The 18,191-nt window shown below is 43.8% G+C and overlaps 2 protein-coding genes across 2 annotated transcripts; both read right to left on the bottom strand.

Annotated features, from left to right (window-relative positions):
- Positions 1-2,584: 2,584 nt before the first annotated feature.
- Positions 2,585-4,310, bottom strand: LOC115170927 (3-mercaptopyruvate sulfurtransferase-like). The gene is made up of 2 exons (XM_029727309.1): positions 3,698-4,310; positions 2,585-3,535 (listed from the first exon to the last, which is right to left on the bottom strand). The coding sequence occupies exons 1-2, from the start codon at positions 4,284-4,286 to the stop codon at positions 3,234-3,236; spliced, it is 891 nt and encodes a 296-aa protein (XP_029583169.1). The 5' UTR covers positions 4,287-4,310; the 3' UTR covers positions 2,585-3,233.
- Positions 4,311-10,089: 5,779 nt separating this feature from the next.
- Positions 10,090-17,463, bottom strand: LOC115170926 (uncharacterized). The gene is made up of 4 exons (XM_029727308.1): positions 17,251-17,463; positions 15,228-15,697; positions 14,686-15,084; positions 10,090-14,362 (listed from the first exon to the last, which is right to left on the bottom strand). Exons 2-4 carry the CDS (start codon positions 15,672-15,674, stop codon positions 10,424-10,426), a joined length of 4,785 nt encoding a protein of 1,594 aa, XP_029583168.1. The 5' UTR covers positions 15,675-15,697; positions 17,251-17,463; the 3' UTR covers positions 10,090-10,423.
- Positions 17,464-18,191: the final 728 nt, after the last annotated feature.

Below are 18,191 nucleotides of genomic sequence, written 5' to 3'. Positions count from 1 at the left end.
TCCACTCATCTCCTTTGTGTATCCGAACCAGGCGGTAGGCATTCCGAAGGTCCAGTTTGGAAAAAATGTTAGCCCCCTGGAGAGGTTCGAAATCCGAGGAGAGGTAGGGGGGGTAACGATTCTTGATTGTTATATAATTCAGACCCCGGTAGTCAATGCACGGACTTGTCCTTCTCCACGAAGAAAAACCCTGCGCCGGCAGGAGATGCAGTAGCCAGAGAATCCTCAATGTACTCCTCCATGGCCTTGGTCTCCAGGCCGGATAGAGAATATAGCCAACCACACCACCTGGTGCCTGGGGGGAGATCAATGGTGCAATCATAAGGACGGTGCGGGGGAAGAGAAGTAGCCTGTGCCTTACTGAAGACCTCCAGGAGGTCATTTAGGCAATGAGAATGACAAAACGGGCTCCAAACCAGGATGGAGCTCGTCGTCCAGTCAATAACATGATTGTGTTTCTGAAGCCAAAAAAGGGGATTTTTTTTAAATTAAAAAATAAATAGATGAGGAGGAACTGTAAGGTCTCACTGTGGTTTCCTGATACCCTATATGAACGGCCACTGTGCTATGGGTGACTCTTCCAATAGAGCGGCCGTCCAGTGCCCTTGCATCCATGGGGACAGAGAGAAGTTGATTGGGAATACCTAATTCAGAAACCCTGGTAGCATCCATAAAACTTTCATCAGCCCCAGAGTCAATGAACACCCTGGGAGACTTAGACTGGTCTCTCCACAGCAGAATCACAAAAAAAGGTGGACGGGTGATGGAAGTTAGGGGACTCTCAGTCTGGCTCACGAGTACTTGTACCCACTAAAGAGGGTTTCTTAACTGGGCAAGTGGCTATATAATGTCCCACCCCTCCACATTACAGACAACAGTTAGAATTCAGCCTATGTGAGCGTTCCCCAACTGATAACCTAGCTCTTCCCAGTTGCATGGGCTAAGGAGTATCCAACTCACCCGTCGCCGATGGTTCTTTGGGAACCTCTGGTGTTTTCGGTTATCCTCGGAAATACAAACTTCGGGAATTTCCGGATTCCTTCAGACGGGCACCAGCATCAGCAGAGGAACGAATGTTCCCAAGACCTGACCTCCTCTCACACCGGCGTTCTCGTAGACGCCCATCAATCCTAATTGCAAGGGCGATGAGGGAATCGAGGTCCCGTGGTATTTCCCGAGCTGTGAGCTTGTCCTTTATCCCCTCCGACAGTCCTTGGAGGAAGGTGTCAAAAAGAGCCTCCGGATTCCAGGAACTCTCGGTGGCCAATGTGCGAAAATCTACTGCGTAGTCTGCCACACTACGGGAGTTCTGATGTACCTGCAGTAGTTTGAGCCACCACCCTCCCGGGCACCGGAGAATCGAAAACCTTAATCACTTCTGCCATAAATTCCTCCAGGCTATTGCACACAGAGGGTTTCTGCTTCCACACAGCCGTTGCCCAGGAGAGCCCTTCCGAACATTAGCATGATTAAATACGCCATCTTTGATCGGTTCGATGGGAACGAAGAGGGCTGGAGTTCAAAAATGAGGGAGCACTGGGAAAGGAAAGCCCAACAGGTACCAGGATCCCCCCCGCATAACGCTCCAGAGGTGGTAAGCGGGGTTTTCGAGAAGCCGGGGTAGGTTGAACAAATCCACTAGTAGTAGAAAGGTTACTGGGTGGTTGGGAGGTCTCCGAGGTGGTGGGCTGACTATGAGCTAACTTACTGATTTGCTCCATTATAGCCTTGAACCTTTGGTCATGGTGGAAGCCCTTCCAAAAGGTCCAGCAGGAGCTCCTCATGCCTCCCAATGGTGGCTCCCTGCAGGGAGATAACGTGACGGAGCTGGTCCAAGTCTGCCGGGTCTGTCATGGCCAGTTTGTATTACAAGGGCACAAGGTGAGACCCTAATGCAGACACAGGAGGCAGATGGTTGAGCTCCGACATTTATTATAACAAAAGGGGTAGGCAAAAGGCAGGTCAGGGACAAACGAGAGTTCATAAACCAGGTCAGAGTCCAAACAGTACCAGGAGATAGGCAGGCTTGAGGTCAGGACAGGCAGGGGTTCAGTGATCAGGTCCGAGTCCAAACAGTACAAGGGGATAGGCAGGCTCGAGGTCAGAACAGGCAGAGTGGTCAGGCAGGCGGATTCGGCATCAGGACATGCAAGGGCTAGGAAAAAACAGAGACTGGGGAAAAATAGGAGCTAGGAAAACCACTGGTTAACTTGGCAAAACAAGACGAACTGGCACAGAGAGTCAGGAAACACAGGGATAAATACACCGGGGACTAATGGGGAAAACAGGTGACACCTGGAGGTGGGTGGAGACAATCAAAAAGACAGGTGAAACAGATGAGGGCGTGACAGAAAAATGTGGTATAACCTAAAATGCTGTTACCATAAAGAATATAGGCCTACACATACTAGATTGATGACCATCAACGTAAAAAGTAGACACGTTGTACATTGAAGTCTTCACATTTACTTCTTGTCTAACCAAAGTCAAAAATTGACCCTGAATAAGAAAAAGTTGTACAAAGGACTACTGTATATGGTAAAAATTGTTATACTTTGAAAAAAATACAATACTGAGAACTTTGTACAGTAGATGCCATATTTTTATTGTACACATTAAACAAAGTGATATCCTGCAATCGAACTGACAGAAACTTCTGTTAATACTAAAACCGAACTGCACTTAGAAAAACCCTTTGACATTTCGTGGGCCTACATCTCATAACAAGGTCACACCAAGGCAACTACAACTACATGAAAATTATGTTTTCCTTACAGTTTCATGGTGCATTAGAAGCAAGTTTCATTATTTCAAAAGTCCCTTAGAAAATGTCTGGCAGTGGCAACATCTACAAGACAATGTTGCCAGGCTGCAATCCCCTAAGTAGGAGCATACAACTCAACCATAGTCCAATTCTAACCCGAATACCTCAAACATTCTATCCTTCTAATCTTTATTAATAGATTAATATTGCATAGTTTGTAACACCTTTATTGGACATCTTGAATATTAACATAGGCATACTGTATTCATGGACTCTTGAACAGTGACCTCTTTCACAATGACACATTCATCCAACTCAGCAAAAACCTTCAGTCAAAATCAGTAAAACCCTCCATATTTTGTGCAATTTGTAGCTTCCTTTGTGATTCATAGTGTCCCGTCCCTGCTATTGATCAGCAACTCATTCAACAGTATTTTTCTTAGTGCTCATTTCTACCCGTCTCTCCACATCACACTTGCTTCCCCTTGCCCTCAGAGATGACATGCTCCGGGGCAGCTCTTTTGAACCATTCATACCATGACCCGTCATACACAGACACTGACCCTGAATGTCCCAGCAGGTGAGCAGCCAGAACCACGTGGCATGCAGTGACCCCTGACCCACAGGTTACCCAGAAAGGTTTCTCCAAGTCCACCCCTGCCTCTCGGAACATTTTTGCCAGCTCTTCAAGCTCCAACTCCTTGCCTGAGGCATCCATGAACTTGAAAAAAGGCATGTTGATAGTACCAGGAATGTGGCCAGGCTCAATGTCTGTGTGTGAGAGAAAGAAAGAAAATGATAAGAAGATCGGTAAAGAGAGGGTCTCTCTTTACCGCTCATTTAAAAAAATCATATTAGCAAAAATGTATAATACCATGACATGTAGTCAATTCTAGGAGGACAAAATAAATCTTTGCATATGCTCCCACTGACCATCTCTTAGTTCTGGTTCGGTTCCCCGGAACATGCCGGCGGGTCTTGTGTCAATAACTTGCACCTGTTTGGTCTCGATGTTTTTCAGCACATCATCATATGACTTGACCCATGACTGATTGGCGGTCGCCTTGAAATCCGCACGTCCTGGCTTGGTGTATTCTGCAGTGACCGGATGCCCTTCGGCCAGCCAATTCTTCATACCCCCGTCCAGGACCGATACAGAATTGTGCCCAAATAATCGGAACATCCACCACACTCTGGGTGCGCTGAATGACCCAAAATCGCTGGTATCGTACACTACTACATGTGTATCGTTTCCTATACCTAAACCCCCCACATACTCTGCAAAGTAGCTTGCAGTTGGGAGCATATGATCCATCGAGAAAGTTTTGTCGGCACATTTGTCAATATCAAAGAACGAAGTTCCAGGTATGTGCTGTTGGTTAAATTCCGCATTTGCATCACGTTTTAATATCGGTAGATGCCAGGACGTATCCAGAATTCGAAGATTCGGTCCAATAAGGTTGCTTTTTATCGTATCTGCAAGCCATTTGGCTGAAACAAGCGTCCGGGTTTGCACCGCCATGATTGTCCTTGTCTTGCACTTTGAATCAGGGTTGCCAGATCTTCAACAAAATTGTAATCCAATGACTAGTCAAAACCCGCTCAAAAAGCCTGAAAAGTAGTCCCTTTTTCTTTTCCGCAGAAAGAGAGCAGTTGCAACATTTGGCCAATAAACCCCTTTTTTCCCACAACGTTATTGAGCGAATTAAGAAGGAATCTCGACTTAACGTCTAACAACTTTAGAAGCAAAATTCGGTTTTCCATCAAAATAATAATTCTTGCAAGCTAATGAGACTAATAAAGGAATTGGAATATGTCACAAGAGAAAATATAATTTGCCCTTTTTACACTTTTCTGACAATTGTGCCGTTACTACAGTACCAGTCAAAAGTTTGCACACATACTCATTCAAGGGTTTTTCTTCATTTTTACTATTTTCTACATTGTAGAATAATAGTGAAGACATCAAAACTATGAAGTAAGACATATGGAATCATGTAGTAACCAAAAAAGTGTGAAACAAATCTAAATCTATTTTATATTGAGATTCTTCAAAGTAGCCCCCTTGATGACAGCTTTGCACACATCTTCACTATTATTCTACAATGTAGAAAATAGTTCAGCTAAAGAAAAACCCTGGAATGAGTAGGTGTGCAATTTAGAAATAGTCCAAAAACCAGCAACACGCAACCAATACATTTTCACCAGTGACATCATTTTCAAAGTTGCCTAATTTGACAGGAAAACTAAGATCATGGCAACCCTTCTCTGAACTATTACACAATATGATGCATGCAGGTGATACCAGTATGAACCTTCATTAGCTTTCACTGGTCCTTCATTCTGTAGGTCATTTGTGGAACTGTAAACGTGTACCATTTTGATTTGAAGTCTAATATTGTTCCACTTTTTCCACACAATTATGAGACAGAATGGGTCATGATTTCCAGCTATTTATCAAAATCTGCACATTTCTTAATAACATAATGCAATATTGCATGTTTAGTGTTTATTCTGACCCATTTTATGCAGGCAACTTCACTTTCACCCCTGCATGTCCAACAAATCACCTGTAGAGGGAGTCCCTATGTATAATGTCACTTTTCTTCTATTGTTTATACATAGAGTACAATTTGGTATTTACAGTATTATGATCCCCATTAGCCGCTGTAAAAGCATCAGCTGCTCTTCCTGGGGTCCACATGAAACATGGCATACTACAATGTACAGAACATTATTAGTCAAGGACTGAAATAAATACATTTAAAACGTCACACATAGCCTACATATGAGTACATACACACAATATGTTGGTCTAATTCATAGTACAGTGCAAATTACAATACAAGATATATATAAAAAGGCTGTCTCTTCACAGTCCCCTTTGTGCAGTAAGGTCTTCTTTTATCCGTTTTTTAAAACTGGTTTTATTGTTAGCTTGAGTTACCTAGGGTGACAGAGAGTTCCATGTAGTCATGTCTCTATTTAATATTGTGTTTCTCAGCCTCTGTTCTGGACCTGGGGACTTTGAGGAGACCTCTGGTTGCATGTCTTGTGTTGTACCGATGACTGACCGAACTGTGTGCCAACTGTTTGAACAGACAGTTTGGTACCTTCAACACATCAATACCTCGCACAAAAACTAAAAGGGATGCAATCAATATCGCCTCAACTTTGAGCCAGGAGAGACTGAAATGCATGTTACTGACACTGTCCCTCCATGTACATCTAAGTGTGATATGTGCTGCTTTGTTCAGGACCAACTGCAATGTACCTACAGTGTATTTGGAAAGTATTCAGACCCGTTGACTATTTCCGCATTTTGTTACGTCAGTCTTATTCTAAATTTTTATTTTTTTTCATCATTAATCTACACACAATAAACCATTAATGACAAAGCAAAAAATATATATTTTAGCACATTTATATATAAAAAAATTGAAATATCACATTTACATACAGTAAGTATTCAGACCCTTTGCTCAGTACTTTGTTGAAGCACCTTTGGCAGCGATTACAGTCTCGAGTCTTCTTGGGTATGACGCTACAAGCCTGTCACACGTATATTTGAGGAGTTTCTCCCATTCTTCGTAGCAGATCCTCGCAAGCTCTGTCAGGTTGGATGGGGAGCGTCGCTGCACAGCTATTATCAGGTCTTTCAAGAGATGTTCGATCGGGTTCAAGTCCGGGTTCTGGCTGGGCCTCTCAAGGACATTCAGAGACTTTTCCCCAAACCACTCTTGCATTGTCTTTGATGTGTGCTTAGGGTTGTTTTCCTGTTGGAAGTTGAACCATCGCCCCAGTCTGAGGTCCTGAGCACTCCAGGAAGATTTTCATCAAGGATATCTCTGTACTTTGTTCCATTCATCTTTCCCTCGATCCTGACTAGTCTCCCATTCCCTGCCGCTGAAAAACATCCCCACAGCATGATGCTGCCACCACCATGCTTCACCGCAGGGATGGTACCAGGTTTCCTCAAGATATGACGCTTGGTGTTCAGTCCAAAGAGTTAAATCTTGGTTTCATCAGACCAAAGCATCTTGCTTCTCATGGTCTGAGTCCTTTTAGGTGCCTTTTTTGCAAACTCCAAGCAGGCTATGATGTTCCTTTTACTGAGAAGTGCCTTCTGTTTAGCCACTCTACCATAAAGGTTATCCCATCTTCACAGAGGAACTATAGAACTCTATCAGAGTATTCATCGGGTTCTTGGTCGACACTCCGACGAAGGCCCTTCTCCCCCGATTGCTCAGTTTGGCTGGGCGGCCAGCTCAAGGAAGAGTCTTGGGGGTTCCAAACTTCTTCCATTTAAGAATGATGGCGGCCACTGTGACCTTCAATGCTGCAGACATTTCTTTGGTACCCTTCCTTTCAGCATGTGTTGTTTGCATATCATACCTACGTTTGCTAATCTTGTCCAAAAAAAAAGTTATTGAAGTGGTTGGCAATATCAAAGGGTTTTGTTATGAACAAGCCATCTGCCTCAATGAAGGATGGAGCCAAGTTTCCTTTTGTCTATAATTTAATTTGAAGTACTCCAGAGCTTTTTACTATCATTCTTTTATATCATTAATCTTTCTTCTATAGTCTAGTTTATTTTTGTTTAGTTATGTTTTGTTATGATTTCTAAATTGACTGTATGTTTGCCAGTCTGCTGCCTTGTCAGACTTATTTGCTATTCCCTTTGCCTCATCCCTCTCACCCATACAGTTTTTCAATTTGTCATCTATCCATGGGGATTTGGCAGTTCTAACAGTCAATTTCTTGATGGGTGCATGCCTATCAGTCCCTGGAAGAAGCAGTTTCACGAATGCTTCAAGTGCAGCGTCTAGATGTTCCTCATTACGCACATTAGACCAACAAATATTATTCACATCTTCGACATAGGAATCGTTGCAAAATCTCGTTTGAACTTTTATACACAAATGTAGGTCCAGTCTTCGGAACTTTGGTCATAGAAGTAATGTAAATCTATCAGTGGGGAGTACAGTAACAACAAGTAATCAAACTCCAAAAGGGTGTTTGTAAAAATCAGTTTGCTCTTATTGATACCATATTACAACTCTGTTCTACTGCACAGTATGTAGTTAGACCTGGAATGTGTTGAGCAATGGATATGTGCCATGGAGAATGATCATGCCATCATCTGATGTACCCATGTGAGAGATGGATAACACTGTACCCAGTTCTGTGTGTTTCCGTGTGCCCATCTGAATCCTGCCTGGGTCAAACTCTGCAGAGAGGCGATGTTGTGCTGCCTACCTTGTGGGAGATGGCCTCAGCTGTGGGAACGTGTGCTTTGTCATGGGGCTCTGATTACATGCTCAATGCTTGGCTTGTGCGTAGCTCATCGTCTGGGCAATTGAAATAAATGACAAACCTGATCCCTGGCCTGCCTCTATTTGTTAAATTCTAGGCTATTTGATAAACTTCTGCTTATTTCACGACTTGAGGAATTTAGTGATCTACTGAATTCCGAGGCCTTTACCTCGACTGACCCTTTGATTATCAATTAACTTAAATGTTATCTCTGTCACATCCTGACCAGTAAAGGGGTTATTTGTTATTGTAGTTTAGTCAGGACGTGGCAGGGGGTGTTTGTTTTATGTGTTTCGGGGTTTTTGGTTAATGTTCTGTTAGTATAATTCTATGTTCGTTCTAGTTTTTCTATTTCTATGTTTAGTTTATTGTGTTGACCTTCAATTGGAGGCAGCTGTTCCTCGTTGCCTCTAATTGAAAGTCCTATTTAGTAGGGGTGTTTTTCCATGGGTTTTTGTGGGTAGTTGTTCCAAGTGTAGCTGTGTGCCTCACAGGACTGTTTTCTCGTCGTTGTTTTGATGAAGTGTTTATTTTGGTTTTCTTCATAATAAAGAAGATGAGTATTCACATTCCCGCTGCGCCTTGGTCCTATCCTCACGACGAACGTGACAATCTCAGTGTTTAGGTTCATAAAGTCCACAAACCTGCACAGTCTTTCAAAAGTGCAAGACTACTCTCTCTGTGTTTCTCGGGTGTCACGAAGTGTTGTGTTGTTGTGAAGTTGTTGCTTCGATTGTGATCTTGTGCATTTTCAGGCAAAAATATTTTCCCTCAGAGAGACTCTTGGTGATGGAAGAGATTTAGGAGAATATTGTTTTGCGAGTTCCGCTTGTTACAAACCATTTTTACTCCTTTTTTTCTATTTAGGCCCTACTCAAAGCATTCTAGAAGTAAGAATAAGGCAAAAATATGGCACAGCAACAATTTAATTTGAATGGTAATAATACCACAAAGTACAAGAGATTTACATTGTTTGATGGCTGACGAAGACAGTGTTTATTAATGCCTTGGTAATAAAGGAAACAATTAAAATAATCATACATATAAAACAAACTACAATAGTATTTGAAAATTCACACAAGTATGGTATTCTCAAGTGTTTTTATAATCATACGCAAAACATCAATTTTCTTAAATAGGCCAGAGAAGTGTTCACCTTGACCAATGTGTTATGTTAGCAAATATCTTCTCTCACTTGTTTAGACAGTTGAGATGCCTGTGAACAGTAATTATTTTGTGTGAAATGTTAAGAACTATTGTGTGAATTGTACCAAGTTATTAAGAGTTTTACATTGAAGGATTTACAGACAGATACTTTCAAGAATTACAGACAGACCGATGGTTCTACATGTAACAAAATCTTGCTTTGGAAAAAAAATAAAAAAATTGGTTCAATTGGCTTGTCTATACAGTACCAGTAAAAAGTTTGGACATACCTACTCATTCAAGGGTTTTTCTTTATTTTTACTATTTTCTACATTGTAGAATAATAATGAAGACATCACAACTATGAAATAACACATGGAATCATGGATTAACCAAAAAAGTGCTAAACAAATAAAAATATATTTTATATTTGAGATTCTTCAAAGTAGCCACCCTTTGCCTTGATGACAGCTTTGCGCCCTCTTGGCATTCTCTCAACCAGCTTCACCTGGAATGCTTTTCCAACAGTCTTGAAGAAGTTCCCACATATGCTGAGTATACCACCCCTATCTTGTCACAACACAACTGATTGGCTCAAACGCATTAAGAATAAAATAAATTCCACAAAAGTACTTTTAACAAGGCACACCTGTTAATTGAAATGCATTCCAGGTGACTACCTCATGAAGCTTGTTGGGAGAATGCCAAGAGTGTGCAAAGCTGTCATCAAGGCAAGGGTGGCTACTTTGAAGAATCTCAAATATAAAAGATATTTAGATTTAACACTTTTTTGGTTACTACATGATTCTATACATGTTATTTCATAGTTGTAATGTCTTCACTATTATTCTGAAATGTAGAAAATAGTCAAAATAAAAAAATAAACCTTGAATGAGTAGGTGTGTCAACTTTTGACTGGTACCTTTGTATATTTTCATATACAGTATCATTGATTTGGAAATACCTCCACTATTTGTTGCCCTTCCTCATCTACACAATCAGCAACGTTTCAACACACAGTCACTGCTCTCTCATAACTGAGACTCATTTCTTGTTCCTAATGTTTTTGTATACTTTCAGAGTTTTATAGATAGGCTGTCTCGCTTTCTATGCATCCCTTAGGACGTTCAATGAAAGAGCTGACAGTTAGGGGAACTTTTTCATCAGTCTTTGGGTAACTAATGGGTTAAGGATATTTCAAGGCATGTATTTCCTGGCCTTCATACGGGGTATAATATGTATGTCTCTGATGTCATTATGCTGAAGCAGCCAACACAAGTAGCGTTCTGTGCCCATACCCCACCCGCTAGTGAGTAGAGGAATGACCTGCCGCATGTTGATGTACCACTTGTAGGATTCTTCTGGGACTGCGTGATGTCTGAGGGCTTCTTGCACCATCTCAGGGTTGGAGTGACGCTCCCCAAGACCCAGAGTCTCCCCCAATCCCAAGAGGAGGTCCGATGCTTTTGCCTTGCGTCTGCCCGAGCCCTCCACATATGCTTGGTAGAAAGCCACTCCCAGGTGGTCCATCTCTGTCAGCCAAACAGCGCCTCCGTACTTCTCAATCAAAACCCGTTCTCCTTTGCGGGTTAACTTCCTGCCAAACTGTGGCTGGCCGTCCTGTACCCACTCCAAGCAGTCTGTCGAGGGCATCATAGGGATGGCCTTGTCCAGAGTGACTCTTGGGAGAGGGGTTCCTCCCTCTAACTTCTCCAGTAAGTCCTTGACATGTGAAAGGGTCCCAGCGGAGTTCAGGATGATGTTGGAGTGTTTCTTCAGCATTGCGTTGGTGAGATGAGCCACGTATCCCTCAGCTATGTGCATGGCAGTATCCATGTCGCCCAGGAGCTCACACTCAACATGGTAGAACTGGTTAAGATGAGTGGCATCTGGATCTTCTCCCCGAAAACTTGGCGATACATAGTATGTCCCTGGCAAGTTCTCTTGGAAACGCAAGAAATACTCCAGCACAAATTGCATGGAGTCAGCCAAGTACACATCCTGCCCCAGCAAGTTGACGTAAACGGGCTCGGAGTCTGATCCCAGGCCCATCGGAGAGGAGATTGTGTCAGTGGTGAGAGGAGTCAGGGCGTACGCATACTGACAGGTGTTGTTGAAGTACTCCACTGTGTTGTGGAAGAGGGTATTTTGAATTTGAAAGAGATTACGGTACCACTGGCTCTTGATGGCTAACATGGAGTGGCTCTGTGGGTCCTCCCAGGAACGAGGAGGCCTGCAAAGTGTGATTTTGGTGTGGATTTCCTTTAGAGTTTCAGGGCTGGCGGGAGGGCCATCGGCAGATGAGACGTAGCCGGGGTAACTTTGGAAGTACTCTGGGAACACCTCAGCAGGCTTGTCACCACGTGGAGGAACCAGAGGGATCAGCTTGACATGGGCATAATCAATCTCAGAGCCCTCAAAGATGAGTGCAACACCTCGAGCATGCATTCCTTCCTCCAGCAGTCCAGCCACCCTACGAGTGGCCAGGATCAGTGATGTGTAATCAGTCTCTTCCAGACGGAAAATGTTGCTGGACAGCGGTTTACGTGGCACTAGAACTGTGAGTCCAGGTGTATTAGGGTAGGGAGTGAGGAAAGCCACATGATCACTGTCTTCCCACACCCGCCACTGTTGCTCCTCCCCACGCACGATACGGCAGAACAGTCCATTGTGGGAAGGATCTCCTAAGAAGTCATAGCACGATGGTGCGTTAGGCGTTGGCAGCTTGTCTCGAATCTTGGCCTGAACCTGGTCCAGATCTGCATCTTCCCAGCGCGGACCACTCTTTGAGGTGCAGTAACCTGGGTCATAGGGCTGAAAGTCCTCCTCCCCGGTAGGTTGGGGGCGCCAGTTGGTTTCCAGGCCATGAAGTGGTAGCACTCGGATATGGGCCGGCTGCTCGGGATGTGGGTTAAATACTAGGGCGCAACGCTGTACCCCCAGTCGTTCGCATAGCAGGTTTGAAACAGCCCGTGCACCTTGCAACAGTGCTAAGAAATCTGGTACAACCAGTTGAAAGATGCTGCTTGGCCCACTCAGAGTCTTTTGGGTAAGGATGGTGGCACCTGGTGTCCAAGGGTTGGAGTGTAGGTGAGCAACTAGTTTGTCAGTCTCCCAGATCACATTGAAATAACTCTTCATGGGTCTCAGGACTTCAACACGTGCAATGCCACCAACCATAGAAGCTACAAACAACACCCCAACATTGGTTTCAACAACAGCATCCCCTTTTGCGTCTACAGCAATGATTCCAGCACAGCTGCCCTTCAAGTTCTCAGACATGACTTCTCGACACGCCGCCCTAAGGCTGTAGCCTTTATGATGGTAGAGACTGGCCACTTTTTGTGCAACTGTGTGCCTTAGAAACACATCTCCATCACCAGAGCAGGTTACTGCAAGCTTGTCATCAGCAAATATACCTGCTCCCACTACTGCTGTGTCCCCAACTTGACCCTTCCATTTTCCCACCAACCCACCTGTGGACGTTGCAGCAGCTAACCTACACCATCGATCCAAAGCAACAGCTCCCACTTTCTGTGGATGGTTGTTCTTGGAGGCGTTGCCAGTACTGAGTTTTGCTATCAGCTCTCTGCGACGGACATCAGTTTGGAAGTACTCCGCCCTCATAGGCTTCTCACTCTCTTCTAAGCCTTGCAGAAACTCTTCTGCACCTTCCCCTACTAAGAGTGAGTGTACACTCTTCTCCATGACCTGTCTTGCTGCTTTCACTGGGTTCTTCACACTCTGCACACAAGCCACCGATCCAGAGTTCATCCCATTTCCATCTACTATGGTCGCCTCCATCTCATTTTTCCCATCTTTGTTGAAAACAGATCCCTTCCCTGCATTGAACAGAAAGCAGTCCTCAAGAGCTTGCACACTCCGCTGCACTGCGTCAAGACTACTGCCTCCTTGTTGTAGCACTTGTGCTCCGAGGGTCAGAGCTGTCTGGAGAGCAAATTCAATGACGCCTACCACCTTTGTATTCAGCATCATCTCCTCCCCAGCTCCACCATGGATCACCAGAGTGAAGTTTGGACTCATGTTGGAAGCAGAGTTAGAAGGAAGTGTTGACTTAGACATTGTCTTGCCTTGTTTTTGGCCTGCTGGACTGATACTTTTGTGAATTTCCCCTTGGGAGGATCCATTCCTTCTTCCTGCTTGTCCTTGTTGCAGCAGACACTCCATGGCTCCCATTTGTCCGGCGATGGAATATCTGACAGCGAGAAGCATCACCAGCTTCATATTTACTTTCAGGCTATCTTGAAACTTCCCCAACACTGTGGCAAAGGTGCCTTTCCCATTGAGCACCATACGGACCCGGTCTCTCCTCCCCAGGTAGGTTACAGCAAGTTGGTCTTTAGCATACACATTCCCTACAGCAAGCTCCACTCCCTCCATCAAATCCTTGCCAGTAAGGTAAACAGAGGGGCACCCAAAGGGGTCAAGAAACTTCTTGAGAGGGTTGTCTGGAGACATGGACCAGCGTAGGGTTGCTAGGTGAGGGCCCACACCATGTCCACTTTTAGTGGCTTTAATCAGGTTCTTGTGCTCCAGGAAAGCCACATGGAACAGAGAGAGCAGTTCGTTCGTGTATCGAGGGTTGTTGTCTGGTCCGATGCAGGATTCCAAAGCACCGATGAGCTGGTAGGATTGCATGGTGAGGGAGTATGTCGGATCGCAGCGGCCATGCTTGTAGTGACGCATATGGGTAGGGGTTACAAGAATGTGGCTGGCAGCAGATTCCCCAAGAGTCTGCCTCAGGGAGAGCTGCAAGGAAAAGTTGATCCAGGCATCGTACAGGCCCCTGTGATCCCGGAGGGTAGCAAAGACATCTGGGTAAGAGAGAACCTCAAATGTGATGATAGGATGAATTGCTTTAGGGGAGGACTTTGGGGGGTCTGTTTTAGTTATACCCTGTAGTGGGAATGCTAGGGGGCTTGGGGAGGAGGAATCAGCCTTGTTAAGATAGGCTGACCCATTGCTTCCTGTGTTGGCCTGGACTAGGTCTACATTAAGAGACTCAGAGAGATACCACACAGTCTCAGCCACTAACCCAGCCACCATTCCATCCAGTGCACTGTGCTCAAACACCATCCCTGCTGTGCTGTCTTTGAATACCACCAGGTTCACCACCTGTAGAAAAAGTATAGAAAAATAGTTGACCTAAAGAGGAACCTATGTTTTCAAGTCTTGTGTCAGTGAGTTAATAAACTGAAGTTTGTTGGGTGCAATTACGTATGTCTGATGTGCAGTAAAGATCCACTTACAATTTGATTCAATATTGAAAAATTGATTTAACTCCATTATCTTGGGTATATTTTTGTCCACACAGAAAATCAATACCATATCCTCATCCAGTAACCTGATGAATCCGGTTGATTCACTACGGCGTCACTGTACTGTATTGTAGTAGTTGTCATCCACAATTACAGTACCACAAACATCCCATACTGTACCTTGTCATAGTATCTCAGACAGGGCCCATCTCCTCCTCCCAGTCTGACAGCGTTAAGGGTGTCTGCCAGATCAGCTGGTGGATTGCAGTCTTCCAGGGAGAGAGCCACCACAGCACTCTCCATCAACCCCAGTGAGGCGGCCGCTGCCCCACCTGCTCTCAGGATCTCCTCCCTCACAGCACTCCAGGCTTGCCGCTGCAGGGCAGAGAGGCCGCAGATGGCAGAGGGCTCGTTGTTCTTGGCAGCTCTATGTTGGCTCATCACATAAACCACTTGTCTGTAGATGTCAGGGAAAGGTAGAGGGGACATAGGCCCGCCTGGGCTGGGATGCTGCAGTATGTTGACTGAAAATACCCCTCTAGCACAGATTACGATGGCATGGAGGCAGTCTGGGTACACCTGTAAAACAAATAGCACATTAAGAAGTAGGAGATAATCACATTATATGAAAATAAGATAAGGGAGTATGATGAATTGTTATCATTATCATCAGAGATGGTGTATGAAAACACAAAAAAACACTGAGTACTCCCAAAGCTTACTTTAATCTCATCTTGGGTCTTCCCAGGAATGCGGCTGGCAGCAAACACCTCTGATTGCTGTGTGCGCTCAGTTTGCCCCTCGCCCTCTACCAGCGAAGGCTCACTATATATCTTGGCCACAGCCCAGAGCAGAGCAGCAGCCCTCTCCAGTTGGGCACACTCCTTCTTGGCTCTGGAGGGGGGCAGGACAGCGGGGATGGCTGTCGAGGTGGGCAGGGGGTCGGTACATGAAAGCAGCCGGTTCTTGAATTGCTCTGTCACCCAGTTCTCTCGGCCAGAGGCGGCAGCCGCCAAGCACTTTTGGGCCTCCTGCAGGACCTCCCTCTGTTGGCTAAGGGTGTTTTTGAATTGAGAGTAGAGCTCGGGGCTCAGGGTGAGCTGGAGCACACGGCCTGCCTCTTGTAAGGTGACATCTAGCTCTGGAATAGGGTAATCGAGAAGTGCCATCCTGTCCTGTCGATAGGGGGAACCTAATGCAATGAGAGAGCGAGGACGCACAATCAATTGAGTTAAGGTAAAGACACTCAGGTAATTTGCCCTGATATTCTCTTTCAACCATAGTTACTGTAATACATACTGTATTAACTTGTATGATTACAAAGGCTATAATTCAATTAGGCTAATCATATTATCTAGGAGAAGAGCTCATGAGACCCACAGAGGACTCTTTATGGATTCATTTGGCTGATGTGAATGGACAGTACCCTTAGTTTGTATGCCAGATCATCGGTAATACAATACCTCCTGTAAGGTCAATGTATCCTTTTGAGATACATTGTGACTTCTCCTTTATCACACTGTGTGTGAGTGGCTGCTCTACATTACCCTCATCCCTTAATGATAAGAATTAGCATGGTGTTTGTATTGCTAGTTGTCATGGGAATATGTCTCATTCTGCATGACCCTGTTGAGGTAATTAGATTTGTGCTGATAAGCCTAGTCAGTCGCTCTTTACAATGCTGCCTGTTTTTCATTCTTCTAAGGCCAGATTCAAGTTCAGCTATGCCTATGACCTTGTGATTACCAGGTAGTTACTAATTATTCTAACTAAAGGAAGTTACAATTGATAGGTTTTATGTAATACCACCTCTATAAACCACATAGGTAATATATAAGTTCAGAAATACATTCAACTGTAGAATTTAAGTACCAAATTGTAAAATTTACCATAAAAATAAACGAAACACAGTTGTGTCACTTTTGTCAAAATGGAGCTTCATTAAAACCAGTTATCAGCAAACTAAACCAGCTTATAAGATGTCAAAATCATGTCACAGAATACATTTTTTGGAGAAAAAGTGGTTATTTTGAATTTTCTCTCTTGTATTATGGAAATTCCATTTTTGCAATTAACTTTTGAATGTGATAGCAGCTCTCTTCAAGAGATCTGTTCACAATCTCAGGGCAACACAACCAAAATATAGGGTGTGTAAGGGTTACAATGTGTAAGTTCCTCAAATGTGATTGTGACAACTCCACTGACAACCAATGCTATTAACCAACTATTTTGCATGCCTAAAATACATGTAAAATAACAACACAGCTGTTATATTAAAAACATTTTCCCCCTGCCTGAGGCAACTTTTTGTCATCAAAGTTGCTAAGATCAATTGCAATGATTTAGACAATAGTAGAGTAAATCATTTAAGTTTACATACATTGTCAGTGGTATGTCCTGAAGTCCCTACACCCCTCAACAGTATAAGCAAGGAGGCTGCCCTCCACTAAAGAATGTATCATACCACAATGACTCATTCAAGCGTGACTAACTTTAAAACATGTATTTCAAGAAAGACCAATATACACATCTGGCTCAGCTTTGTGGGTGAATTATTTTTGCAAATTTTAGGTACACAAAATACCACTATGATCAACAACACAAGCACTCACAGATACGTTGCTCTGGACATTACTCTGTAATTAGGCTACACATAAGTAGATAAAGTTGTGTTATTCCTACAGCCATTGTTGGTACGTGTTTAAGCTCATAAAATGTCATTTATAAAAGTAGAAACTAGTTTACCTCAATACCGAAAACACTCCCAAGATATGCACGCTCCGTAAGATGCAGCGAAAGTCAGTGAATAGCAAGTTTTGTTGTACTACATAAACAAGGGTTGGCAATAATATGTACCTAGTGATTCCAATTAAGCAATTACATTCCCTGTCTCTCAATAGACGCTGGGTGAATCTGAGGCAGCCTCTCACTGCAAATACTCTCCCTAATGGAATGGCTAATGTCAATGTTCAACAAATGTTGGAACTCTTTTTAAAGGTTTTTCAGGTGCATCATTAGTTTGATGCTCTATTTCACCCAAACAGTCATTGACAGTTTTCCACATGACCATTTAACCCTTGTGACTGAACATTAAATGCACTTTAACTGGTTTCGAAAATGTCTCCTGGTACATGCCTCCTGGTCTCTATAATTAGATTTGTAGCAACAGTAGAATAAGAGGCATGAGGCTGAATTAGTAATGGCTGTCTCTCGCAATGTCTTATGTCTTATAGCTCAGTGAATATTTGTATTATCTTATCCCTAGGGCTCCCGAGTGGCACAGCGGTCTAAGGTACTGCATCTCAGTGCTAGAGGCGTCACTACAGACCCTGGTTCGATTCCAGGCTTTATCACAACCGGCCGTGATTGAGAGTCCCGGGGGTGGCGCACAATTGGCCCAGCAATTTAGCAAACAGAACATGTCTCAAGTTATCATACAGAGGGCAATAAAACACAAAATGGGCTTCACTTTCTATTAACCCAAGATCACACAAGGGATTGTGTCGGATCTTAGCTGCTCACAAACTGACCAATATAGTACATATTAATATGAGTTTGTTTAATTATATGTGTTTAATTTATCCTTGTCTTGTCCTTGTAATCAGTGATGATGCTATAGGTGATAAAACAATTTCCCAAATTCGGATTAATAAAGTAATACTCTACTCTCCTCTAACCTACCCTAC

This window comes from Salmo trutta, chromosome 32, assembly GCF_901001165.1.
Source record: "Salmo trutta chromosome 32, fSalTru1.1, whole genome shotgun sequence".
Taxonomy (NCBI): domain Eukaryota; kingdom Metazoa; phylum Chordata; class Actinopteri; order Salmoniformes; family Salmonidae; genus Salmo; species Salmo trutta.
This window is presented reverse-complemented; position numbering and strand designations above follow the sequence as displayed.

Coding starts and splice junctions, on each gene's coding strand:
- LOC115170927 (XM_029727309.1), bottom strand. CDS start 4,286: ATGGCGGTGCAAACCCGGACGCTTGTTTCAGCCAAATGGCTTGCAGAT. Junction 3,536..3,697: donor CGAACCAGAACTAAGAGATG/GTCAGTGGGAGC, acceptor TCTCACACACAG/ACATTGAGCCTGGCCACATT.
- LOC115170926 (XM_029727308.1), bottom strand. CDS start 15,674: ATGGCACTTCTCGATTACCCTATTCCAGAGCTAGATGTCACCTTACAA. Junction 15,085..15,227: donor AGACCCAAGATGAGATTAAA/GTAAGCTTTGGG, acceptor TTTGTTTTACAG/GTGTACCCAGACTGCCTCCA. Junction 14,363..14,685: donor GTCTGAGATACTATGACAAG/GTACAGTATGGG, acceptor CTTTTTCTACAG/GTGGTGAACCTGGTGGTATT.